The 24699-nt window shown below is 33.9% G+C and overlaps 1 protein-coding gene across 3 annotated transcripts in view; it reads left to right on the forward strand.

The window, feature by feature from the left end:
- The window catches only part of Ehbp1 (EH domain binding protein 1), a 312420-nt gene that overhangs the window by 29673 nt on the left and 258048 nt on the right, over positions 1–24699 (forward strand). For all 3 annotated transcript variants that reach the window (XM_071601621.1, XM_027934467.2, XM_071601622.1), the window contains exon 3: positions 23708–23765. In XM_071601621.1, the coding sequence (XP_071457722.1) occupies positions 23708–23765 (58 nt within the window). The remainder of the gene's footprint in view (positions 1–23707; positions 23766–24699) is intronic.

Raw genomic sequence — 24699 nt, forward strand, 5'->3', positions numbered from 1 at the left:
GATTTCCATAGTGGCTGTTCTAATTTTCATTCCCACCAACAATGTATAAGACTTCCTCCCCCTCTCTACCCTTTCCAGTATTTAATCTTGTTTTTCTTCTTTTGAACTGGGGATATTTTGAGACAGGATCTTGCTAAATTGATGAGGGTCTCACTAAATTGATGAGGCTGGGCTTGAATATATAACACTCCTGTTTCAGCTTCCTGAGTCCCTGGGATTCCAGGTATGCACCGCTGTGCTCGGCCTGCATTTATTGCCACTTGTGGTTTTGATAATAGCCTTCTGACTGAAGTGAAATGGAATCTCAGTGTGGTTTTGATTTGCATTGTCCTAATGGCTAACGTTGTTGAACATTTATCATAAAATTGTTGAACATTTGTATTCTTAAGAAGAGTCTGTTCAGTTCATTTGCTTGTATATTGAGTGAGTTACTTATTCTTTTGGTGTTGAGTTTTTTGAATTGTTTATATATTCTACATATTTAATACTATTAAATTAAACCTATTAAATTAAATAGAATTTCTCCTATTCTATAGACTATCTTTTCACACAGTTATTTTCTTTCTACAGAAACTTTAAAATTTGATGCTATAACATTTATTGATTCTTATTTTTATTTCCTTAGATATAGTAGCTTATGGATAACTAAAAAGAGCAAAAAAAAAAAAAAAAAATCAATGATCATCTCTGTAGATGCAGAAAGACAGTAAAATGAATATATTTTAACATTTCATATATACATGGAGTATAACTTCCCATTCTTGTGGTTACATGATGTGGAGTTTTATTGGCCATATATTCATATATGAACATAGGAAATTTATGTCTGATTCCTTCTATTGCCTTTCCCATTCTCATACACCCTCTGTAACCCCACCTCCCCCACCCCAAACCAGTGAACCTCCACTTGTCCCTCCCCCTGCCTATTGTGAGTCAGCATCCACAAATCAGTGAGAACATTCAACCTTTGGGGTTTTGGGATTGGCTTATTTCACTTAGCATGATAGCCTCTAGTTCTATCCAATTACCAGAAAATGTCATAATTTCTTTCTTCTTTATGGCTGAGAAACATTCCATTGTGTATGTGTATGTATCACATTTTCTTTATCCATTCATCTGTCGTAAGGCACCTAAATTGGTTCCATAGCTTAGCTATTGTGAATTGAGCTGCTATAAACATTGATGTGGCTGCCTCACTGTAGTATGCAGATTTAATTCCTTTGGATTTATACCAAGAGTGGTATAACTGGGTCAAATGGTGGTTCCATTCCAAGTTTTCTGAGGAGTGTCCATCCTGCTTTCCAGAGTGGTTGCACCAATTTGCAGTCCCACCAGCAGTATATGAGTGTATCTTTCCCCCACATCATCACCAACATTTATTGTTACTTCTATTCTTGACAATTGCCATTCTGACTGGAGTGAGATAAAAATCTCAGTGTAGATTTTATTTAAATTTTTTATTTAAATTTACATTTCTCTAATTGCTAGAGATGTTGAACATTTTTTCATATATTTGTTGAGCATATTTCTTCTGTGAAGTGATTGTTCAGTTCCTTTGCCCTTTATTGATGGGGTTATTTGTTGTTGTTTTTTTTTTGGTATTAAGGTTTTTGAGTTCTTTATTATGTACTGGAGATTCATGTTCTATCTGAAATGCAAGTGACAAAGACTTTTTCCTATTCTGTGTAGGCTCTCTCTTGACATTCTTCATTGCTTCCTTCACTGTGAAGAAGCTTTCAGTTTGATACAATCTCATTTTTTGATTCTTGAATTTACTTCTTGTTACTCAGGAGTCTTGTTGAGGAATTTGGTTCCTAAGCTGATATGATGAAGATTTGTCATCTTTTTAATAAACGATTTTACCTCTTTTGTTAGACTGATTCCCTGCTTTTTCTTCTAGTAGGTGCAGAGTCTCTGGTCTAATGCCAGATCCTTGATCCACTTTGTTTTGTGCAGGGTGAGAGATAAGGGATCTAATTTCTTTTGGTTGCATATGGATTTCCAGTTTTTCCAAGACCATTTGTTGAAAAGGCTATCTTTTTCCAATGTATGTTATGATGACTTTGTCCAATATGAGATAATATTTGTGTATTTATGTGGCTTAGGCTCTGTGCCTTCTATTCTGTACTTTTGGTCTCCATGTCTCTTTTGGTACCAACACCATGCCATCTTTGTTACTATCTCTCTGTAGTATAATTTAAGGTCAGGTATGGCGATACCTCCTGCTTCACTTTTCTTGCTGAGGATTCTTTGGCTATTCTGGGTCTCTTATTTTTCCAAATGAATTTCATGATTGCCTTTTCTTTCTATGAAGAATGTCATTGGAACTTTAATGTGAATTGCATTAAATCTTTATAGTGCTTTTGGTAGTACAGCCAGTTTTACAATATTCTGTCCATCCAAGAGCATGAGAGATCTATTTATTTTCTAAGATCTTCTTCAATTTCTTTCTTTAGTGTTTGGTGGTTTTCATTGTAGAGGTCTTTTACCTCTTTTGTTAGACTGATTCCCAAATATTTTATTTTCTTTGAGGTTATTGTGAATGGATAGTTTTCCTAATTTTTCTTTTGGTTGATTCACTACTGATGTATAAGAATGCAATTGATTTATGGGTGTTAATTTTATATCATGCTGCTCTGCTGAATTAACTTATGAATTCTAGAATTTTTCTGGTGGAGTTTTTGGGGTCTTCTAAATATAGAATCATGTCATTGGCAAATAGGGATAGTTTTGAGTTCTACTTTTCCAATTAGTATCCCTTTAATTTCTTCTGGCTAATTGCTCTGGCTAGAGTTTCAAGGACCATGTTGAATACAAGTGATGAAAGATATCATCCTTGTCTTGTTCCAGTTTATAGAGGAAACGCTCCCAATATTTCTTCATTTAGGATGATGTTGGCCTTGGGTTTAGTATATATAGTTTTTACAATGTTGAGGTATGTTCCTAATATCCCTAGTTTTTCTAGTGTTATTGATTTCCAAATGTGGAACCAACCTTGCATCCCTGGAGTGAACTCCACTTGATCATGTGCACTATATTTTTAATGTTTTTATATGTAATTTACCAGTATTTTATTAAGAATTTTTGCATCTATGTTCATCAGGGATATTGTTTCTTTGTTGTGTCTTTGTCTGGTTTGGGTATCAGGGTGATGTTGGCTTCATAGAATGAGTTTGGAAGGGTTCTCTCCTTTTCTATTTCATGGAATAATTTAAGTAGGATTGGTGTTAATTTTTCTTTGAATGTGTGGTAGAACTCGGTTGAGAACCTGTGTGGTCCTGGGTTTTTCTTTGTTGTTAGTCTTTTGATGGTGTCTTCAATTTCATTGCTTGAGATTGATCTGTTTAAATTTTCAGTGTCCTCCTGATTCAATTTGGGTAGGTCATACATCTCTAGAAATTTGTCAATGTCTTTGAAACTTTCTATTTTATTAGAGTATAAATTTTGAAAATAGTTTGATTATCATCTGTATTTAAATAGTGTCTCTTTTGCTATTTTTTTTTCATTGAGAATTTTAGTAATTTGAGTTTTCTCTGTTAGTTTGGCTAAGGGTTTATCAATTTTTATTTTATTTTATTTTTTTCAAAAACTAAAAAAAATAGTTTTTTTTTGTTTCTTTTTTTTTTTTTTTTTTTTGATTTTTTTTGGTTTCAATTTCATTGATTTTAACTCTGATTTTAACTATTTCCTGTCTTTTGCTTTTGGTATTGATTTTGTTCTTCTTTTTCTAGGTTATGTAGTGTTAGGTTATTTATTTGGTGACTTTCTGTTCTTTTAATGAATGAACTCAATGCAATGAACTTTCTTCTTAGCACTGCCTTCACAGTGTCCCAGAGATTTTGATATATTTTATTGCTATTCTCATTTACCTCTAAGTATTATTTTATTTCATCCCTGATTTCTTCTGCTGTCCATTTGTCACTCAGTAGCATATTATTTAGTCTCCATGTGTGAAAGTAACTTCTATTTTTTATTTTATTATTAATGTCTAATTTTTTTCCATTATGATCTGATAGCAAGGTATTATCTCTGTTTTTTTTTTTTTTTTTGTATTTGCTAAGAGTTGTTTTGTGACCTAAGATATGGTCTGTTTTAGAGAAAGATCCATGTGCTGTTAAGAAAAAATGTATTTAGTCAATGAGGAATGAAATATCCTATATATGTCTGTTAAGTTGAAATTATTAATTGTATTTTTTAGTTCTATAGCTTCTCTATTTATTTTTTATTTGGAGGATTTATCCAGTGGTGAGAGAGATGTGGTAAAGTCACCCAGTATTATTGTGTTGTGGTCTTTTTGATTCTTAAATTTTAGAAGGGTTTGTTTGATGTATGTAGATGCTACATAGTTTGGGGCATAAATATTTACAATTGTTATGTCTTGTTGATGTATAATTCCCTTAAGCAGTATGAAGTGTGCTTCTTTTGTCTTTTCTGATCAACTTTGGGTTGAAGTCCACTTTATCTGATATGAGGATAGAAACCCCTGCTTGTTTACAAGATCCATGTGAATGACATGTTTTTTCCCATCCTTTTATCTTCAGTCTGTGGATATCTTTGCCTATGAGATGAGTCTCTTAGAGATGCATAATATTGGGTCTTGTTTTTTAATCCAATCTGCCAGTCTGTGTCTTTTAATTGATGAGTTTAGGCTATTTATATTCAATGTTATTATTGATATGATTTTTATACCCTGTCATTTTATTTCTGGTTTTTAATTTGAATTAATTTCTCCATTGATTCATTGTTCTTTTAGGGTAGCTCCTCCTTTGCTGTTTTTCACTTTTATTTTCTATTTCCTCTTAATGAAGTATCTTACTGAGTATGTCTTGTAGCACAGGCTTTCTAGTTATGATTTCTTTTAACTTTTGCTTATCATGAAAGGTTTTTATTTCATCATTATCAATTCCAAAGTTTAATTTTTCTGGGTATAGTATTTTTGGCTGGCATCCATTTTCTTTCAGAGCTTGATATGTACTATTCTAAGACCTTCTAGCTTTGAGGATCTGGGTCGAGAGTTCAGATGAGATCCAGATTAATTTCCCTCTAAATGTGACCTGCCGTTTTTCTCTGGCAGTCTTTAAAATTCTTTAAGGCATTTTAATAATAATGTGCCTTGGTGTGTGTTTGTTGTAATTTTGTATATTTGGGGACCTGTAAGCCTCCTGTATTTGATTTTCCATTTCATTCTTAAGGTTTGGGAAATTTCTTGTATTATTCATTGAAAAGATTGTGCATTTCTTTCCTTTTTTTGTATCTCTGAGCCTTCATGTATCCCAATAAATCTTAAATTTGGTGTTTTCAGGTTATCCCATGTTCTTGGAAGTTTTTTCATGGTCTCTTAACATTTTTTCTCCATGGTCAACTTTGTTTTCAAGATTATATATTTTGTCTTCCTTGCCTGAAACTTGTCTTTCAAGTAATCTAGTCTATTGTTGATGCTTTCAATTGAATTTTTAATTTGGTTTATTGATTTCTTCATTTTGAGGATTTCTGCTTGTTTTTTTTCCCCAGAATTTCTCTCTTTATTGAAGTGATCGTTCACTTACTCTATTTTCTTTCTGATTTCACTCCTTATATACCATCCTTTACTTTGCATATCAGTTTAACTATATACATTCTAAACTCTTTCTCTGACATTTCTTTCACTGTGGTGTCAATGGAGTCTGTTATTGAAGTATTTTCTTTGGGGCGATTTGTTTCCTTGCCTTTTCATGTTGTTTGTGTGTCTATCCATCTAATGTTATGGATCTGAGGCAATAGAGTTTCTACCCTGTGGAATTAGTGTGTCCCTGAAGGTTTCTAGTACCTCACTTGCTGAGAGGCTGCCTGTGTGGTTTCTTGTACGGTTTCTTTCTTGTGTGGTTTCTTCCCATAGAGCAGCCAGGAAAGTGACCTCCTCTCTCATGATCATTGATTTTTTTTTTTGCATTTAATTTTTTTAATTAGTTACACACAACAGTACAATGATCTTGACATATCATACATTTGAATCAGATGGGTATAATTTTTCATTTTTCTGAGTGTATAGGTTGCAGAATCACATTGGTCATGCAGTCACGTAAATACATACAGCAATAATAATGTCTATTTTATTCTGCTGTCCTTCCTTTCCCCCTGATCATTGATTTTTGTCCTTGTTTCTATATATGTGGTGTATTGTGTTTATTGATTTGTGTGTATTGAGCCATCCTTATATCCCTGGAGTGAAACCAACTTAATAATGATATATATGATCTTTTAAGTGTTTTGTTGAATTCAATTTTCTGATATTTTATTAAGGATTTTTGCATCCATCAAGGATATTGATCTATAATTTTCTTTCCTTGAAGTATCTTACCTGGTTTTGGTATTAGAATGATGCTGGCTTTATAGAATGAGTTTAGCATTCCTCCCTTTCTATTTCATGGAATAATTTGAAGAGTATTGGTATTAGTTCTTCTTTAAACTTTGGTAAAATTTATTTGTGAAACTGTCTAATCCTGGACTTTTCTTTGTTGGGAGGCTTTTTATTACTGATCAGTCTCATTGTTTATCATTATTCTGTTTAGGCTTTTTGTATCTTCTTCGTTCAGTGTTGGTAGGTTGTGTATGTTGTTGGGGAAAGTTTTAACATATTTAGTACAGTGGATTTGAGTTCTAATATTTGATGTTTTTTTTGTATGAATGTTTTTTTTCCCTTATCTTTGTTAAAGTTTCTAGAGCATGTACTTATGTAGAATAGGCACTTGAATGTTATTTCATGCGCTGATTGAGGTAGAATATTTTTAACCTTAAATTTGGATTATTAAGTTTTGAGGTAGAATGCTTTTGACTTTAAATTTGAATTATCAAGTTTTTCAATATTACTAAAATGAGTGAAGTCTTAAATAGTTAATTTGTAGAGATAAAAAGAAAATTCTACCACAGGTTTTCCTCAAAATTGCATTTTATGCTCCCAATTGTATCTAAATGAGTGAATAAATGAGTTCACATTTAATTGACATATAAAAGAGTTGTCAGATATGAATATATGATTTAATTCTAAGTTGAGCTTTATATGATCACATTTTCTTAAAAATTTCAAGCATGTTTATTTTCATTTAGATCAAAATGTTTTTTCAGTTTCTCCTGAGATTTCTTCTTTGACCCATGTGTTAAGTAGAAACAAGCTGTTTAATTTCCATGTTTTTTTGAGATTTTCCAGGTATCTTTATGTTATTGATTTCTAGTTTAATTTCATTGTAATCTAAGGGCAGACATTGTATGATTTATATCTTTCAACTTTGTTAAGATGTGTTTTATGAGCCGGGTGAGGCAGAGCATGCCTGTAATCCCGGGGATCTTGGAAACTGAGGCAGTAAGATCACAAGTTCAAGGTCAGACTTGACAACTAAGTGAGACCCTGTTTTAAAATAAAACAATTAAAAGGGATGGGGATATAGCTCAGTGGTTAAGTACCCTTGAGTTCAATCCCCAGTACCTTCTCCACACACACAGTTGTGAATTATGGCCTAGAATGTAATCTGGTGAGTATTTCATTGAGTTGAGAAACATGAGTTGGATGTTACTGGATGAGGTAGTCTGTTGACATTGATTATATCAGTTGATGGATAGTATTGAGTTCAGTAATATTCTTACTGATTTCTCCCTGCTGGATCTCTTCTCTTTTCTGCTGGGGATCAAACCAGGATCTCATGGCATACTGGGCAAGCACTCCACCATTGAGCCACATTCCCCAACCCTATGATCTATTCTTAAGTGGGGTGTTAAGTCTTCAGTTATGATCATGGATTTATCTATTTCTCCTTGCCAGTTCTATTAGTTTTTTGCCTCGTGTAGTTTGATGTTATATCATTAGGTACACACTTGTTAAAGATTTTATATCTTCTTGGAGAATTGACTCCTTTATCATTTGAAATCAGCTCTGCCTTTTGAAGTTGTTATAACTACTTCTTTGTTTTGATTAGTTTTAGCATGATACATTTTTTTCCTTTTCTTTTTTTTGTACCAGAGATTGAACCAGGGACTCTCAACCATTGAGTCACATCACCAGCCCTTTTTATTTTTTACTTTGAGACAGGGTCTCCCTAAGTTGCCTAAGACCTCCCTAAGTTGCTAAGGCTGGCTTTGAACTTGTGATCTTCCTGCCTCAGTCTTCTGAGCTGCTAGGATTACAGGTGTGTGCCACTGCACCCAGCAACATGGTACATTTTCCCCCCATCCATTTACTTTTCATGTATACATGTCTTTATTTAAAAAGTGTATTTCTTTTAGGAAACATATAGTTTGGTGTTGTTTTTAAAGCATTCTAATAATCCTTTAATAGGTCTGTTTATACCACTGACATTCAAAGTGGTTATTGATATAGTTGGATTAATATCTACCTTATTTATTATTGCTATCTAGTTGCAGCCCTTATTTTTATTCCTATTTTTATCTTCTACTCTTTTTCTGCCTTTTGTGGTTTAGTTGAGCATTTTTATGATTCTGTTTTCTCCCCTTGGCTTATCAGCTCTATTTTTTTCCCACTTTTTTTCAGCAGTTACTCCAGAGTTCATAATATACATTTAAAACTAGTCCAATCCCCAAATAATGCTATAATAGTGTTAGTACCTTATAATAACAAAATAATGTGAATTCTTCTCTTCTGTCCCTTGTGTCATTGCTACTATTTGTTTCACTTATATAAGCATTATATATGTATATACATATGAGTGATATTTACACAAACATATATAATCAAATATTTTTGTTGCTGTTATTTTGAACAAACCTGTTAGATAAACTAAGAATGAGAAAAATAGAAGTCTTACTTTTGCCTCTATTTCATCTTTGGCATTCTTCCTTTCTTTAAATAGATTTGAGTTTCTGACCTATACTATTTGTCTTTTCTCTAAAGAACTTCTTTTGATTTTATTTTTTTGAGATGGGGCCTTGCTGTGTTGCCCATGTTGGTGTTGAACTCTCCTGAGTTCCAATGATTGTCCTGACTCAGTCTCCTGAGCAGCTAGGATTACAGTGGCACACCTCCACACATGGGTTTTTTCTTTTAGCATTTCATTTAAGGCAGATCTACTAGCTGTAAAGTTCTTCAAGTTTTGTTTGTCTGAAAAACGCTTTATTGTCCATTCACTTTTGAAGAATAATTTCCCAGGGTACAGAATTCTAGGTTAGTTGTTTTTTTTTTTTTCCCTCTCTCAACATTTTAAATATTTCATTCTGCCCTCTTGCATGATTTCTAAGAAATGGAATGTAATTCTTTGTTGCCCCGTAAGGTATTTATTTCTTCTTTCAGTTTTTTTTTAAAAAATCTTTGATTTTCTGTAGTTTGAAAATGATATGATTAGGTGTAGATTTGTTTTTTGAGCTTCTTGGATCTATTGTTTGATATCTGACATTAATTTAGGGAAATTCTCAATCATTATTGTTTCAACTATTTATACTATTCCGTTCTCTCTTTCTTCTCCTGGTATTTGCATTATGTATATTTATGTTTTTTCTAGTTGTCTCAGTGTTTACATATTCTGTTCTAGTTTTTTATCTCTATGGTTTTTAGTTTTCAACGTTTCTACTCAAATGTCTTCAAGTGTAGATTTTCTTTTTTCCACTCAGCTGTGTCCAGTCTACACATAAGCCTGCCAAAGGCATTCTTCATTTTTGTTAGAAAATTTCTGAACCTTTGCTTTTCTTATTGGTTCTGGGATTTACATTATTCTGTTTACATTGCCCATATGGGCTTGCATGCTATCTACTTTAACCATCAGAGTCCTTAGTATATTAATTATAGTTATTTTAAATGACTAGTTTTATAATTCAGACAGCCTTGAATCTGGTTGTCACTTGTTTTCTGTCTCTTCAAACTGTGCATTTTGCTTTTTAGCATGCTTTGTTTTTCTTAATAACAGTACATGATGTACTAGGTAAAAGGAACTGTTATAAACAGGCCTTAGTTATGTGGTGGTAATATGTGGTGGGGAGGGGAGAAGGATGCATTCTATAGTCTTATGATTAGGTCTTAGTCATTCATTGAGCCACTGTCTATCCATGGTGAACTTTAGAAGCATTCCTCAGTGTCCCTCTCCCCCATACCCTTAGATTGAAACAGGATGTTTACAGTGGACTTGAGTTGGATATTTTCCTTTTTCCCAAATCAGTTAAGCTCTGATAAAACCCTAGCAAGTTCTTTGTATATCTTGGAGATTAAAGCTCTGAGATGTAGGTAGCAAAGATTTTCTCCCATTATGTAGGCTCTCTCTTTATGTTCTTAATTGTTTCCTTTGCTATGAAGAAGATTTTTAGCTTGATTCCATCCCATTTATTGATTCTTGATTTTACTTCTTGCACTTTAGGAATCTTGTTGAGGAAGTTGGTTCCTGAGCCAACATCATAGAATTGGGCCTACTTTTTCTTCTAGAAGGTACAGGGTATCTGGTCTAATGCCTAGATAGGAATTCAATTTTATTCTGCTAACTTAACACCAATAAACCAAATAACCCAATCAATAAATGGGCAAAGGAATTGAACAGGCACTTCAAAGAAAAAGAAATACAAATGGGTCAACAAAAATATGAAAAATTGTTCAACACCTCTAGCAATTAGAGAAATGTAAATTAAAACTACACTGAGATTTTATCTCACTCCAGTCAGAATGACAATTGTCAAGAACAGAAGTAACCATAAATGTTGGCAATGATGTGGGAAAAAAGGTACACTCATATACTGCTGGTGGGACTGCAAATTGGTTCAACCACTCTGGAAAGCAGAATGGGCATTCCTCAGAAAATTTGGAATGGAACCACCATTTGACCCAGTTATAACACTCCTTGGCAAAAACCCAAAGGACTTAAATTAGCATACTACAGTGAGGCAGCCACATCAATGTTTATAGCAGCTCAATTCATAATAGCTAAGCTGTGGAACCAACCTAGGTGCCCTTCAACAGATGAATGGATAAAGAAAATGTGGTATATATACACAATGGAATATTTCTCAGTCATAAAGAATGAAATTATGATATTTACTGGTAAATGGATGAAACTGAAGACTATCATGCTAAGTGAAATAAGCCCCCAAAACAAAGGTCAAATGTTCTCTCTCGTATGCAGATGGTAATACAAAACATGGGGAGAGGAGGACAGTATAGAAGTTCAGTGGATTGGACAAAGGGAAATGAAGGGAAGGGAGGGAGGATGGGAATAGGAAAGACAGTAGAATGAATTGGACATAAATTTCCTGTGTTTATATAAGAATACATGGCCAGTAAAACTCCACATCATATATAGCCACAAGAATGGGATCCTAAGTCATGTTCAATTTATGTGTAATATGTCAAAATACACTGTAAGATAAGATGATAAATAAAGATGATAAATCTTATCTAAACAGAACAAATTTTAAAAAACCAATCAGAAAACCAGACAGAGACTTCAAAAACATACAAACAGCAACAACAAAAACCCCCCAAACTCCAGTAGGTTAGGCTTTGGTTAAACAGTTTCTTTAAGGGCAGCCCTTATTAAGAATGGAATGCTCTGACATGTTTCAAAGTGTCTTATTCCCTTTCTCTTGTTGGAAATATTAGGAAAGTTCTCTAATATTCACTGTTAGAATATGGGTTAAAGCTCCAGGAGATAAAACTCAAAAAAGTGTGACCCCATTGCCAAACACGTCATGATCCAGTTGCCCTAGATATTTTATCTCTCAAACTTGTCCATCCTGAGTCTCCAGCAATTCATCAGTTACAATTCAATTTTCCCTAATTCAGTTCTGGTCCCCACAGAAGTTTTAGCTCTGGTTGTTTTTGGTTCTCTGTGTGCCCTGATTGATCTCTCCAATTTTCTGGGTACTAGTTTGCCCTGTGACCTCAGTTCTGTTATGGAGCTAAGTAAAATTGTTGCCATTTCAGTTTGTTCACCTTTTTACTTGTTAATATAGCATAGTGATTTCCAGTCTTCTTATATGCTATACTGAAAACCAGAAGTCTATGTTTAAACTTGAGGGACTGCCAAACTGTTCTCCACAGCAGCTGCACCATTTTATAATACTATCAGCAATGTATGAAGGTTCTAATTTCATTATATTCACCAACACTTATTATTGTCTGTATTTTTTACTATAGCCTTCCTCATAGGTTTAAAGTGGTATTTCATTGTTTAATAACATATTTTTAAATTTTCTTTTACCTCTTTGATTATAGACTTTAATTTACTATCTTGTTGAATTGGTAGGTAAGGACTTAGCCATCATACCACCTCATGGAGGCACACTTACTCTTCCTTTTCTTAGTGCTCCATTCCATAATCAGCTCTATCAGAGTTCTATCAGAATTCATTTCTGCCTGCATTCTTGCCAGCATTTATTATTATTTGTATTCTTGATGATTGCCGTTTTCACTGAAGTGAGATGAAATCTCAATTTAGTTTTGATTTGCATTTCCCTGATTGCTAGGGATGTTGAACATTTTTCGCCCATGTATTTGTTGTCCATTTGTATTTCTTCTCCTTCTCTTCCTCCTTTTCCTCCTTCTCTTCCTTCTTCTCTTCTACCTTCTCCTCCTCCTTCTTTTTCTCCTTCTCCTCCTCCTTCTCCATTAATTGAACCTAAGGGTGCTTAACTACTGAGCCACATCCCCATCTGTTTTTTAAAACATTTTTTTATTTTGAGACAGCATCTCACTAAGTTGCTTAGGGCCTCCCTAAGTTGCTGAGGCTGGCTTTGAACTTGTGGTCCTCCTGCCTCAGCCTCCCAAGCTGATGGATTATAGGTGTGCACCACTGTGCCTAGCTGTATTTCTTCTTTTAAGAAATGTCTGTTTAGTTCTTTTGCCCACTTATTGATTGGGTGATGATGATGATGATTTCTTTAAATATTCCAGATATTAATTTCTTATTGGAGGAGTAGCTGGCAAAGATGTTCTCCCATTCTGTAGATTTCCCATTTCCTTTGCTGTGCAGAAGCTTTTCAACTTGATGCCAACACACTTATTGATTCTTGGTTTTGTTCCTTGAGTTTTAGTGGTCTTATTAAGGAAGTCGGTGCCTGTACCAATATGTTGGAATGTTGATCATATGTTTTCATCTAGCAGTTACAAAGTTTCTGATCCAATTCCTAGGTTTTGAACCACATTGAGTTGACTTTTTGTGCAGTGTGAGACATAGGGATCTATGTCATTCTTCTACATATGGTTATCCAGTTTTTCCAGCACTATTTGTTAGAAAGGGTATCTTTTCTCTACCTTATGATTTTGGCACCTTTATCGAGTATCAGATGATTGTATCTATGATGATTTGCCTGTGTGTCATCTGTTCCATTCCGTTGGTCTTCATGTGTGTGTTTTTGTTTTTTTATTTTTTAGGTGTAGATGGACACAACACAATGCCTTTATTTTTATGTGGTGCTGAGGATCGAACCCGGGTCCCGCCCGTGCTAGGCAGAGCGCTCTAAGGCTGAGCCACAATCCCAGCCCCTTCATGTGTGTTTTGGCATCAATACAAAGCTGTTTTTGTTACGTAGCTCTGTGGTATAATTTGAAATTAGGTATTGAGGTGCCTCTGGCATCATTCTCCTTGCTTAGTATTTCTTTGACTCTTCTGGGTCTTTTATTCTGCCATTCATGACTTTTTCCCCTGGTTCTGTGAAGATTGTCATTGGTATTTTGATGGGGATTGTACATCGAATATTTATATCACTTTTGGTACTATAGCCATTTTGACAGTATTAATTCTGTTTAGCCAAGAACATGAGAGGGCTTTCCGTCTTCTAAGGTATTCTTCAATTTTTTCAGTACTTTATAATTTTAATTACAGAGATCTTTTCATCTCCTTGGTTAGATTTATTGCCAAGTATTTTATTTTACTTTTTTTGAAGTTATTGTGAATGGAAGTGTTTTCCTGATTTCTTTCTCAGTAGATTGATTATTGGAGTTTAGGGAAGTTATTAATTTTACTGTTGATTTTGTATCCTTCCACTCTGCTGAATTTATCAGCTCTAGAAGTCTACTTTATCATTTATTAATGAGAAATTAAACATTCCTCTTTTTATGAGTGTAATAGCTTTTAAATCTCTGAGCGTACTGAAGATATTGTCTTGGTTTCCTTCAAATTCTTTTTTTTCCTCTCTTTTTTTTAGCCTCTTGCCTTTTATAGTGGAGGCTTTTCTCAGGTCATCCTTGGTTGTGTATTCAAATGTAAGAGAGGAACAGTACAAAGCTATTTGCAAGTCTATGCATATGAACAGAGTGGATCATTTTTTGAAAGATTGCTTAAAAATAAGCATTCAGCTCTAAGCATTTCTTGACAGGCCATCTCTCTCTATATATATACTTATATATGTACACATATATGGATATATATACTGTATTATTCAATACTGTAAAAGCTTTATAATTTTTTGATATAAAGATGTTTCTGAGGAAAGCTGCACCATATGAATCACTGCTGTATATTTGTGTAATAATCGGTCCTCCTAAATGATACTTCCTGCTTCCTGCTGTCTTTGTTTTTTTTTGTTGTTGTTGTTGTTTTTTTAGTATCACTCATAATGATTCCTTTAATTTAGCATCTTGTTTACTCTTCCTTTTTTTAAAAAAATATTGATTTTTTAGTTATAGGTGGACAACAAAGTATTTATTTTTCTTTATGTGGTGCTGAGGATCAAACCCAGTGCCTCACGCATGCTAGGTGAGTGCTCTGAGCTACAACCCCAGCCCCAGCCCCTACTCTTCCTTTTTACCTGTTGAAATAAGCTTCACGTTTCTAACACAAAAGTTAGTATTCCCATGCATTATCTTAACCAGTCTTTACATTGGTCCTAAGGTTGATGAAAAACTTCCCAAGGCTTAGATGATATGGCCAGTAGAAAGGGAAACAAGATTCAGATTCAGATCTGTCTACCTTCACGTGATTGATTTTTTTTTTTTTTTTAGATCATATTATTTCCTTGCCTTCTTCCAACGAGTGCTTTTTTGGTACCAGGGAATGTCTTGAGAGTCTTAAAACCAGCTAGAAACAAGGCAGACAGTCAATCATGGAGAAAACACAATTGCAGCTATTATAAAGGTATATTGAAGAAATTGTGAATATAGTTTGGAGGGCCAGGGCATGGTCAGATTGATACATTCTTTTTTCCTACTGACCCCAACTACAGGCAGCCAGTACATAACTCGGGAATACTGTTTGTGTTAGAGACATATGAGGCTTGTTCCAATAGGCTTAGAAAAAGAATAATAAATATAAAGCAATTATTATGGGTAATGTTATAAAACAAAGTGAGAGATATTGTTTGGGAAGATAAATACTGCATACATACACAACAATGATTCCTTATAGTCTTGCTTGTCTCAGAATTATCTTTTTTGTGGAGAAATGATAAAACTTTTAAACTGAGAATATTATGCCTTTTGATGGCCTGTCAAAAAATACACTCAGTTCAAGTATTCCAAACTGTACTTTCTCAGTTTGAGCAATGCTATCCCTAAATACTGTCCTATAAGTATCAGAAATATCTGTCAGTAAAAGTTCATCATAACCAGTAAAATTTTTTAACCATTAGAAATCAGTTTGAGAAAATACTTAAACATGGCAGGATGATGCAAAATATAATTTAAAAAAAACAAAGTATTTTTATTTAAGCAACAAATATGTTTTAAGTATATTTTATACCTTTCATTATCAAAACTGTCCATCAGATTTATTAAGAGGAAATATAAACCTGTATATGTACTTTGTCTTGTATTTGTGCAATTTTTCCAATTGAATTAATTATTACAGCTTGCTAAATAACTCTTGTGAAGTAAGCATAAAAGAGTATAATTAACTGGAGCTGTAGCAATGATAGTATAATGGGAGGCAGATGTACCTACTGAAGGATAAAAATAATTACTTGAGAAATAGTGAAGTCAGAGTATTTCTGTGATAAGACAATTTTGTTCCTTTTGTTTCAATATTCATAGCATTCCACCATGAAATGTTCAGTTATGGCTAAGAGCCCTTGCCCCTAAAAGAAATAACCTTGTTATTTAGTGAAGTGCCTATTCACACTAAGTTTGGCATTAATATTTTGAACTGGCTTTTTCTCATTACAAGTGTATTCTGGATTCTGTGTTGAGAGGAATTTGTACTTTTTGTTTTAAAGACTGAAGTTTCCTTATTTTTAATTTAGGAAAAGCTCAGAAGCTTAAATATTAATTACCAAGTTTTGAGGTCTATCTTATCTTTGGAAATATCTCTCTCATATAAATGAAAACCATTTGGTCTTTATAGGTCAAATTTGGTCTTAGCCCTTTAAAATGTAAGCTTCTATAAGATAGCAACTGTTTTATTGTTATTACATATGTGTGTGTTTTTAATTTACTGTTTTCTAGAACGTTGATGGGTTACTGTAGTGCTTACACCTGGAAATCTAATTGGCCTAATCCAATAGAAGTTTATTTTTCGATCACTTCTCAGTAGAGAGGGTTCCCTGACCCTCTATCATTTAGGGACCAAGGAAACTTTTATCTTAGGACTTTAGTCTTTTCTGCATTTAAAGTCCTTTCCATTCAGCTGTTATGGGAAAAGTAAAAAAGTCTATTGTCCATTTTACTTCAGAACCAACATTCTAGTAATGAAAAGTATCTTGTGGCCCCATCACAATGCTGACATGGTGGTGGTTGTTGAGGCGGGGTGGGAGTGGGTGGGCTCTTATCAACATCTTGCAGGATAAGCATTGTGCTTTGGACAGGGAGTATGAATCTTTGGTAGTGTACTGCTCTTCCCTTTTCATAAAATTGCTAATGATCCAGGATTGTTAATAGACAGGAGCCTACACATCCTCTACTCTATTTCTGAATTTCTCATTTCACTTTTAAACCACCAAATATTTTACCAATTATTGCTATCTATTCTCATAGTTACTGAACCATAGTGTTTAGAATTAGCTGATATTTTAGTGTAGTCCCATGTTTGGTAAATTAGGTAACTGGCTCAGAGAAATTAAGACATTCCCAAAATCTTTCAGTGTCAGACCTAGGAAAAATGAGTTTCCTAATTCCTAGTCTAGAATTCTTTCCTGCATATTATATCCTTTTTGATGGATTCTCTTTTATAAATTTATACCTCCTAAATTAAAACTAATTATTTGCACTTCTTTCCTCTTAGTACCCCTTTAAGATACTTGACCCTGGTAAAAAGGGGATTTTAATTGATTTAAAGGAGAATGAGTGATCTGAAAAGCACTTGTCATGTTTTGGGGGTCTAACCAGCCTTACTGGAATGCCATATTGACTTTGCATGCCCAAGAAAGAATGGCCCAGGAATTGCAGGGTCTACAAGGAAGGAAAGATGTTAAAAGTCAAGTGGGACTTATTTCAAAATTTTGCTCAGACCTTGGGGAACATTTATGCTAACTTAGGCCAAAGAATGCCATCCCCCCCTCCATTTCTGTTGATTTAGAAAACAAATTAATTCAGTCATCTAAGGGCTCTTTAAATTCAGTGACATTTTAAAAAATTTCATTGTTTAACTCTTTTTGTTCTTGATCCCAAACTTAAAAATGTTAGTTTAATTTTAATAATTTATTTTCCACATTTGAATGCTTCCCCAGCATAAGGCAGTATAAATTTATTCAAGAAATCACATGTAATTTTATTTTCTAGTGATGATAACAATATTGTGAGGTATTTTCTCCCGGATAGAAGCTGTTAAGTCTGTATTTGTAAATGCAATCTTTTCTTAACCTGAATAAGCCTGGTGTCAAAAAATGCAAATCCTAAGTATTGTCCTTTGCTTATAAATGTTCTTAGAAAATATTTTTAATTGCTCTATAATTTTCTAATAAACAGACATGCTGTAATTAGGCACTCATCTTTTGTTGGGCTTTACATTAACATGTCATTTACAAATTTTGAATCAAGTAATCTCTGCAGTTGGACAGGGTTCTTTTGTTTGTTTGTTTTCCCAGTTTGCATGTTTCCTGAGATATTTATAGATTCTTTTCTGTTTTCTGTTTAAGGTTTTTTTTTTTTTTTTATCTTCTCTGCATTTCCAAACATTGTGCCTGGAGTAGTTGGTTTAGTTGTCTCCCTCCATAGATTATAAATTTGAGAGAATCAGAGCTTCTTTTCTTTCATCTTAGTATCTCTATTACTTAGAACAGTACTAGGAACATAGTAGGCACTCAACAAAATATTGGTTAAATGCTTATGATTCTGAAAAGTAATGAAACTGATTTTCATGTGACAGTTTTGGAGATTTTGTATACCTTTTTTTGTTTCACCTCATATACTTATGGCACACATGAAAGCCTAGAAAAGAACACAGAAGTCTAAATTTAAACTAGAAATGGTTCCCTTTAAACTTACCTTCATACTCAGTAACCTATTTAGTGGTACAGAAAGAGCACAAAACTTGGTTGCCCATTAAGAAGATATAACTGGGCTGGGGATGTGGCTCAAGCAGTAACACGTTCACCTGGCATGCGCGGGGTGCTGGGTTCGATCCTCAGCACCACATAAAAATAAAATAAAGATGTTGTGTCCACCGAAAACTGAAAAATAAATATTAAAAAAATTTCTCTCTCTCTTCTCTTCTCTTCTCTCTCTCTCTCTTAAAAAAAAAAAAAAGATATAACTGATTGCTTTATAATCTGGATCATTGTAGCTGTGTTTTCCTTTCTCCACTGCTGTCTCCTGTCCTTTTTTTCTCCCCTCATTCCCACTCCAGAATTTAGGGTTAGGACCAGGGTTAGAGACAAAAGCTTGACACCTTCAGATTCAAATAATTCTTTTTTGAGGGCTTTGAAGGGAGGATAGAAGGTGTTAAGTTTGTATTTGTAAATGCAATCTTTCCTTAACCTGAATAAGCCCACCAAAAATCTTCAAATTTTATGATGAAACCCTTAGACAGATTTCAGTGAAGGAAGTGAAACTATGTGCATACATTTTGTGTGTTACAAAATGTTTATATGCAAATATAAATACTGTGTGTGTGTGTGTGGGGGGGCTTGTTTGAGGTAATGGAATGGAAATACTAATATGTCATAGTTGAATTATCTGAAACCTGAACTCTGTTTTATTTTGTTGTTGTTGTTTTTAAATTTTTTATTTTCTCAATAGGAAGTTGTGTAAGTATAGGCTCTTTGGTAGCTGGAGAAAACTCTTACAACTGCTGTGTCCTTTTCTCTTGGGAGTACATAAATAAATATTTAATGGTTCTCTTCTAGTACAGCACAAATGCTTGAAATATTAATTGGTTAGCCAATTGTGTGGTTATTGGTACCCTTCTATTGAGAATAATAATACCTGACTTTGGAATACCCTGCCTCATTTTGCTCCTGAAAATGCAAAGTTGGACTGATATCTAATGGAGCCATTTAAAATGTTTATAAACACAAAAAAGGTTAGCCATCTCTAGGGGTGTTCTCAAAATAAGTAATTTTGTTCTATTTACAATCTTGAAACATAGGCATACAGACTTGGAAATAACCTTTCCTGCTTTTTCATGCTAAAAATTTTCCCTCTTTTGAAGCACTAAGATGGATTAAGTGTTCTGAGAATTCAGTTTGAAGGAGACCACAGAGCTGGTGGCACTGGAAGGATGCTGTTGAGGGTGCATTCTCACTGTGACAGTAGTTAAAACTTCACTACTGTTTTAAGTTAGCAGGTGTGGGGATTTATTTTTACTACTTTCTCTATTAACCAGTGTTTCTCAATTAAGGGTGCACATTGGAATCACTTGTGGAAATTTTAAAACTCTTTACACCAGACCAATTAAATAATATTCTCCAGGGCTGGAATGTAGGAATAAGTATTTTTCACAGCCTTCCAGGAGGTTTTAATATGTAGTCAACATGAAGATCCCTGTGAAATTCAGATAAGCTACAGAGAATGTTAGCTATATAACACATCCTTATCAATTATAATTAACCAGTTGAGAATTCCTGGATGAAACTTAGTTCATTCTATTCAGTAGCAAATATGTGGGGGATACAAAGATAAATAAGATTGATTAAGTACTACTTAGGAAGATAGAAATTATAATATAAGGCATAGAAACTAGTGGATATTGTGAACACAGTAGGAACAATTGATTCTGTCAGAGGTTTGAGGTATGGAGTTGGGGGAAGCAAGGAGGAAAGATGAAATGAAAAATGGTCATAATTTCACAAAGAAAGTTATAAATTAAGAGTTTATCAGGTCAAAAAGGGGGGAGGAAGGGGTAGGTTTTTTTTAAGGATTATAATATACAAAGATGTGAAGAAATTAAGGAATATGTGTTTAGGGATTGGCTGGAGAGCAAGATGGCTATGAGATACTTGAGTCTTACAGCTAGAAATGTAGGTTGGAATCAGGTGGTGGAATGCTTTATAAACCATGCTGAGGAACATAAATGTTATTTTGCAATAATCTGGACAGCATAGACCTTGTTTAAATAAATAAAAAAAATTTAAGTTTTAAAACTAAATAAAACACAATACTCTTTAGGTCAAATATGCCTGTAAAACCCAACCTCCAAGGGCCTGTTGGTAGCCCCTTCAGTATAGGAATCCAGCATAGGATAATAAACAAGGAAAAGCTGTTAAGGTATGATAGTATTTTTATAAAAGTATAGAATTTAAGAGTTGAGGTTGAAGATGAGAACATAAGTGAAGAGGTTAGTGCGGTAATCTAAGTAGAATATTCCAGCAAACATCAATGCTATCAAACAAGATAGATATATTTGCTGGCTACTGAGTTCCTCTATGGTTAAACTGCCATCGTGGATATCTTCTTTGCTCCATCTGTCAACGTTGCTTTATTGCCCTCCATCCTTATTGTCATTGTCTTATTGTACTTTTCTGTGTGTTTAAGATAGTTTCTTGTTTTTTTTTCATTTTCAAATTTTGTTTCTCCATTGGTAACGATTTCCTAGATTAAAAATTAATGTTCTGATGTTTCATAGACACTCATCTCTTTTGCCTGTAATTCAGCACTTTTGTAACTGGCCACCCTTCTCAGTGAAATTTTCTCTGGAAGACTCACCAAAGCAAGCCACTGGTTTTATCTTGCATTTTTGTCTTTAAAGCCTAACATTTGATGGGAACTAGGCTGTCTTGAATGGAAAAACATCCATCTTCTATTGAATTATACCATCTTGCTTATCATTACCATCAAAAACATTGTACATTTGTTTACATAGCTCCTTAGTTGAATACTTTCAATATTGATAACCTTCTTATTTTTTTGTGTATCTCATTTAGGCTCTACCACCTAAATGAACAAACATTAACATTTTGCCTTATTTATGTTGCTTCTTGTATACTCCTCCTTGTCCTATACATTGCAAACTCTTAGTTTTTGCATGTATATAAACATTTCTTAATGGTAGTTTAGCCAGACATAAAACTCTAGGGTGGCAGCTATTTTCCCTTAGCACTTCAAGTTTATTAGCTTCCTTGCTTTTTGGGGTCTGTTGTTGCTAAAGAGAAGTCTGCTGTTACAATTCACAATAGCTGGACTGTGGAACCAACCTAGATGCCCTTCAATAGATGAATGGATAAAAAAAAATGTGGCATTTATACACAATGGAGTATTACTCTGCACTAAAAAATGACAAAATCATGGAATTTGCAGGGAAATGGATGGCACTAGAGCAGATTATGCTAAGTGAAGCTAGCCAATCCCTAAAAAACAAATGCCAAATGTCATCTTTGATATAAGGAGAGCAACTAAGAACAGAGCAGGGAGGAAGAGCATGAGAAGATTAACATTAAACAGGGACGAGAGGTGGGAGGGAAAGGGAGAGAGAAGGGAAATTGCATGGAAATGGAAGGAGACCCTCATCGTTATACAAAATTACATATAAGAGGAGCTGAAGGGAAAAGGGGAAAAAAACACAAGGGAGAGAAATGAAGTACAGTAGATGGGGTAGAGAGAGAAGATGGGAGGGGAGGGGAGGGGAGGGGGTATAGTAGAGGATAGGAAAGACAGCAGAATACAACAGACACTAGTATGTAAAAACGTGGATGTGTAACTGATGTGATTCTGCAATCTGTATATGGGGGGAAAATGGGAGTTCATAACCCACTTGAATCAAATGTATGAAATATGATATGTCAAGAGCTATGTAATGTTTTGTACAATTAATAAAAAAAAGAGAGAGAAGTCTGCTGTTAGTGCAATTATTCCTGTCAGTGCCTTTTATGATTTTTTTCCTTGACTCTTCTGTTCTGAACTTCAATTGGAATGTATACAGATGCAGTTTTGTTTTTACTTATCAATATATATTTTTTATCAAAGGATTCCTACCCCTACCTTTTTTCAAGTTTGGAATATACTTAAGCATTGCCTCTCCCCACTGCTCTAAGTTTCTAGAATTTCTATTAGGTGTATGTGCTTTTCACTTAATCCTCTGTGTCTTTTACCTTTTAAAGTATTTTTATCATTTTATTTCTTTGCTGTATTCTGAGTCGTTTTCTCATTAGTATTTTTTCATTGGACAGTACAGATTTTGTAGGAGGATAACAGTATAGATTTGTAGGAGGATCACTGGGTGAGAAGTTTAAGGCTGATATCCTTTTATATATGTGTATATCATATGTGTATGTATTTAATTAAATATAATAAGATGAAAAGTCCTCCCTGAAGGTAAGGGATTCCAAGATGAAATAAAAGGGACATAGAAAGTGGTAAAGGTCACCAAGATGAATATAATGTTCTATTTTTGATTAAGATAAAACTTTGGGCTGGGGATGTGGCTCAAGTGGTAGCGCGCTCGCCTGGCCTGCGTGCAGCCCGGGTTCGATCCTCAGCACCACATACAAAACAAAGATGTTGTGTCCGCCGAAAACTAAGAAATAAATATTAAAAATTCTCTCTCTCTCTCTCTCTCTCTCTCTCTCTCTCTAAAAAAAAAAAAAAGATAAAACTTTTTATTTTTTATTTTAGTGGTACTAGAGATGTTCCCAGGGCCTCACACATGCTAAGCAAGATGCTTTAGTTAAAGCTTTTAAAAGATGAAAATATAATTAAAGTAACTGAAAACTCAACATTTTCTGTAAGCCCAAAAGAGAACTTAGTTGTATTAACTAAAAATGTATTATTATTATTTTTACTTTATCCTAGGAGAAGGGTAAAAAGGAAGGAGGTCTGAGAAATAAAGACCTGAATTTTGGTCTTGGTTCTGCCAGAGGTTTTGATCAGTTAGGGTTTTTAAGCTTTTAAAATGTAGGTAATAATGTATACTTTGCCTATTTTTCAGTACTGGGTTGTTTGAATGGAGATAATTGAAATGATTATTAAAATGTTTTAAAAACTATAAGCATTGTTCATAAGATATGGAGATGAAAAAGTAGTGTAACCCATAGATTTAAATTATTTTGAAAGTGCCCTTTGTATGCTTATTTTTCTCTATAAAGGGGATAATGTGTTACAATTATGATACTAATTTTGGAGTAGATATGTAAGTAATCAATTCTAAATATTCTATTTACTTGGCTTTTCTCAATGAATTGCTAATGTATTTTTAGAAGAGCATGTGGATGAAATAGTAGTTAAATTAGATGTATTTTTAGAAGAGCATGTGGATGAAATAGTAGTTAAATTAGATTGCATCTGTATTTGACCCTTTATTTGAAGAGTCATTGTCCTGTATAATCGAAAGCAGATGACAACCTCCCCACCCCTTGGGAGAATTTTCCCTTTTAAAGACACCAAAGTAAAGTGTTAATTTGGTTTAGATAACTGAATATTTAAATTCTTTTTCCTCTTTGGCAGGCAACCAGATAAACTGGTGGTAGTTTGGACAAGAAGAAGTAGAAGGAAGTCTTCTAAGGTTAGTCTCTTTTCTAAATTTCTTGCCCAAATATTGAATTCAACTTTTAGTCAAAAATTTAAGCTTTTCTTGTCCTAGTTTAGAATATTTTAAAATATTACTTGGTCTTTTTTTTTTTTTTCTTATTAGCTAATCTACTAAAATAGATTGATTAGGCCCTGAAATCTTTTAACTGCAGTTTTAAAGTGGGGGCCAGATGCCTGAGGTTTTTTTTTTTTAACATTTATTTTATTTATTTATTTATATATGGTGCTGAGAATCGAACCCAGGGTCTCACACATACATGCTAGGCAAGCGCTCTACCACTGAGCCACAACCCCAGCCCCCCTGAGTTTTGATATTGAATTTGGTAGCTACTGTGGTTTGAATGTGTCCCCCTCCAAAATTCAGATGTTGCCTATCACATATTAGGTGGCGATAGCCTTACAAGGTGATCAGGCTATGAAGGCTTTCTCCCTCATGAATGGAATTAGGTTCCCTAGCTTAAAGGGAGGCAGTTCAATCCTTTTTGCCCATCTGCCTCATGCCATGTTAGGATTCAGTGAGAAAAGGCCCTCACTGGATTTTGACGTTTTGATCTTGGACCTCCTGGCTTCCACCATTATGAGGAAATGAATGTTTGCTGTTTATAAATTATCCTGTTTATGGTATTTTGTTACAACAGCACAATGTGCTGAGACAGTAATAATCTTGAGCAACACAATGGTTATTTAAATTCTCTGTAAGTAAAGTGTTAAAAATTAATGATTAAACAGATATCACTTAAAGAATTGTATCTAGGATTAATTTTTTTCAGATCCCAAGAGGAGTTGGCTTTTCAAGATTTTAATTTTTTTGTACTGATAGTTTTGTATGTGGGGACTAGAAAAAAAAATTTAAAGGCTGTTAGCAATTTTACAACTATTTAAACAATTCTATTTAGTAGATACATGTG

The sequence above is a fragment of the Marmota flaviventris genome, chromosome 14 (assembly GCF_047511675.1).
Source record: "Marmota flaviventris isolate mMarFla1 chromosome 14, mMarFla1.hap1, whole genome shotgun sequence".
Classification (NCBI taxonomy): Eukaryota; Metazoa; Chordata; class Mammalia; order Rodentia; family Sciuridae; genus Marmota; species Marmota flaviventris.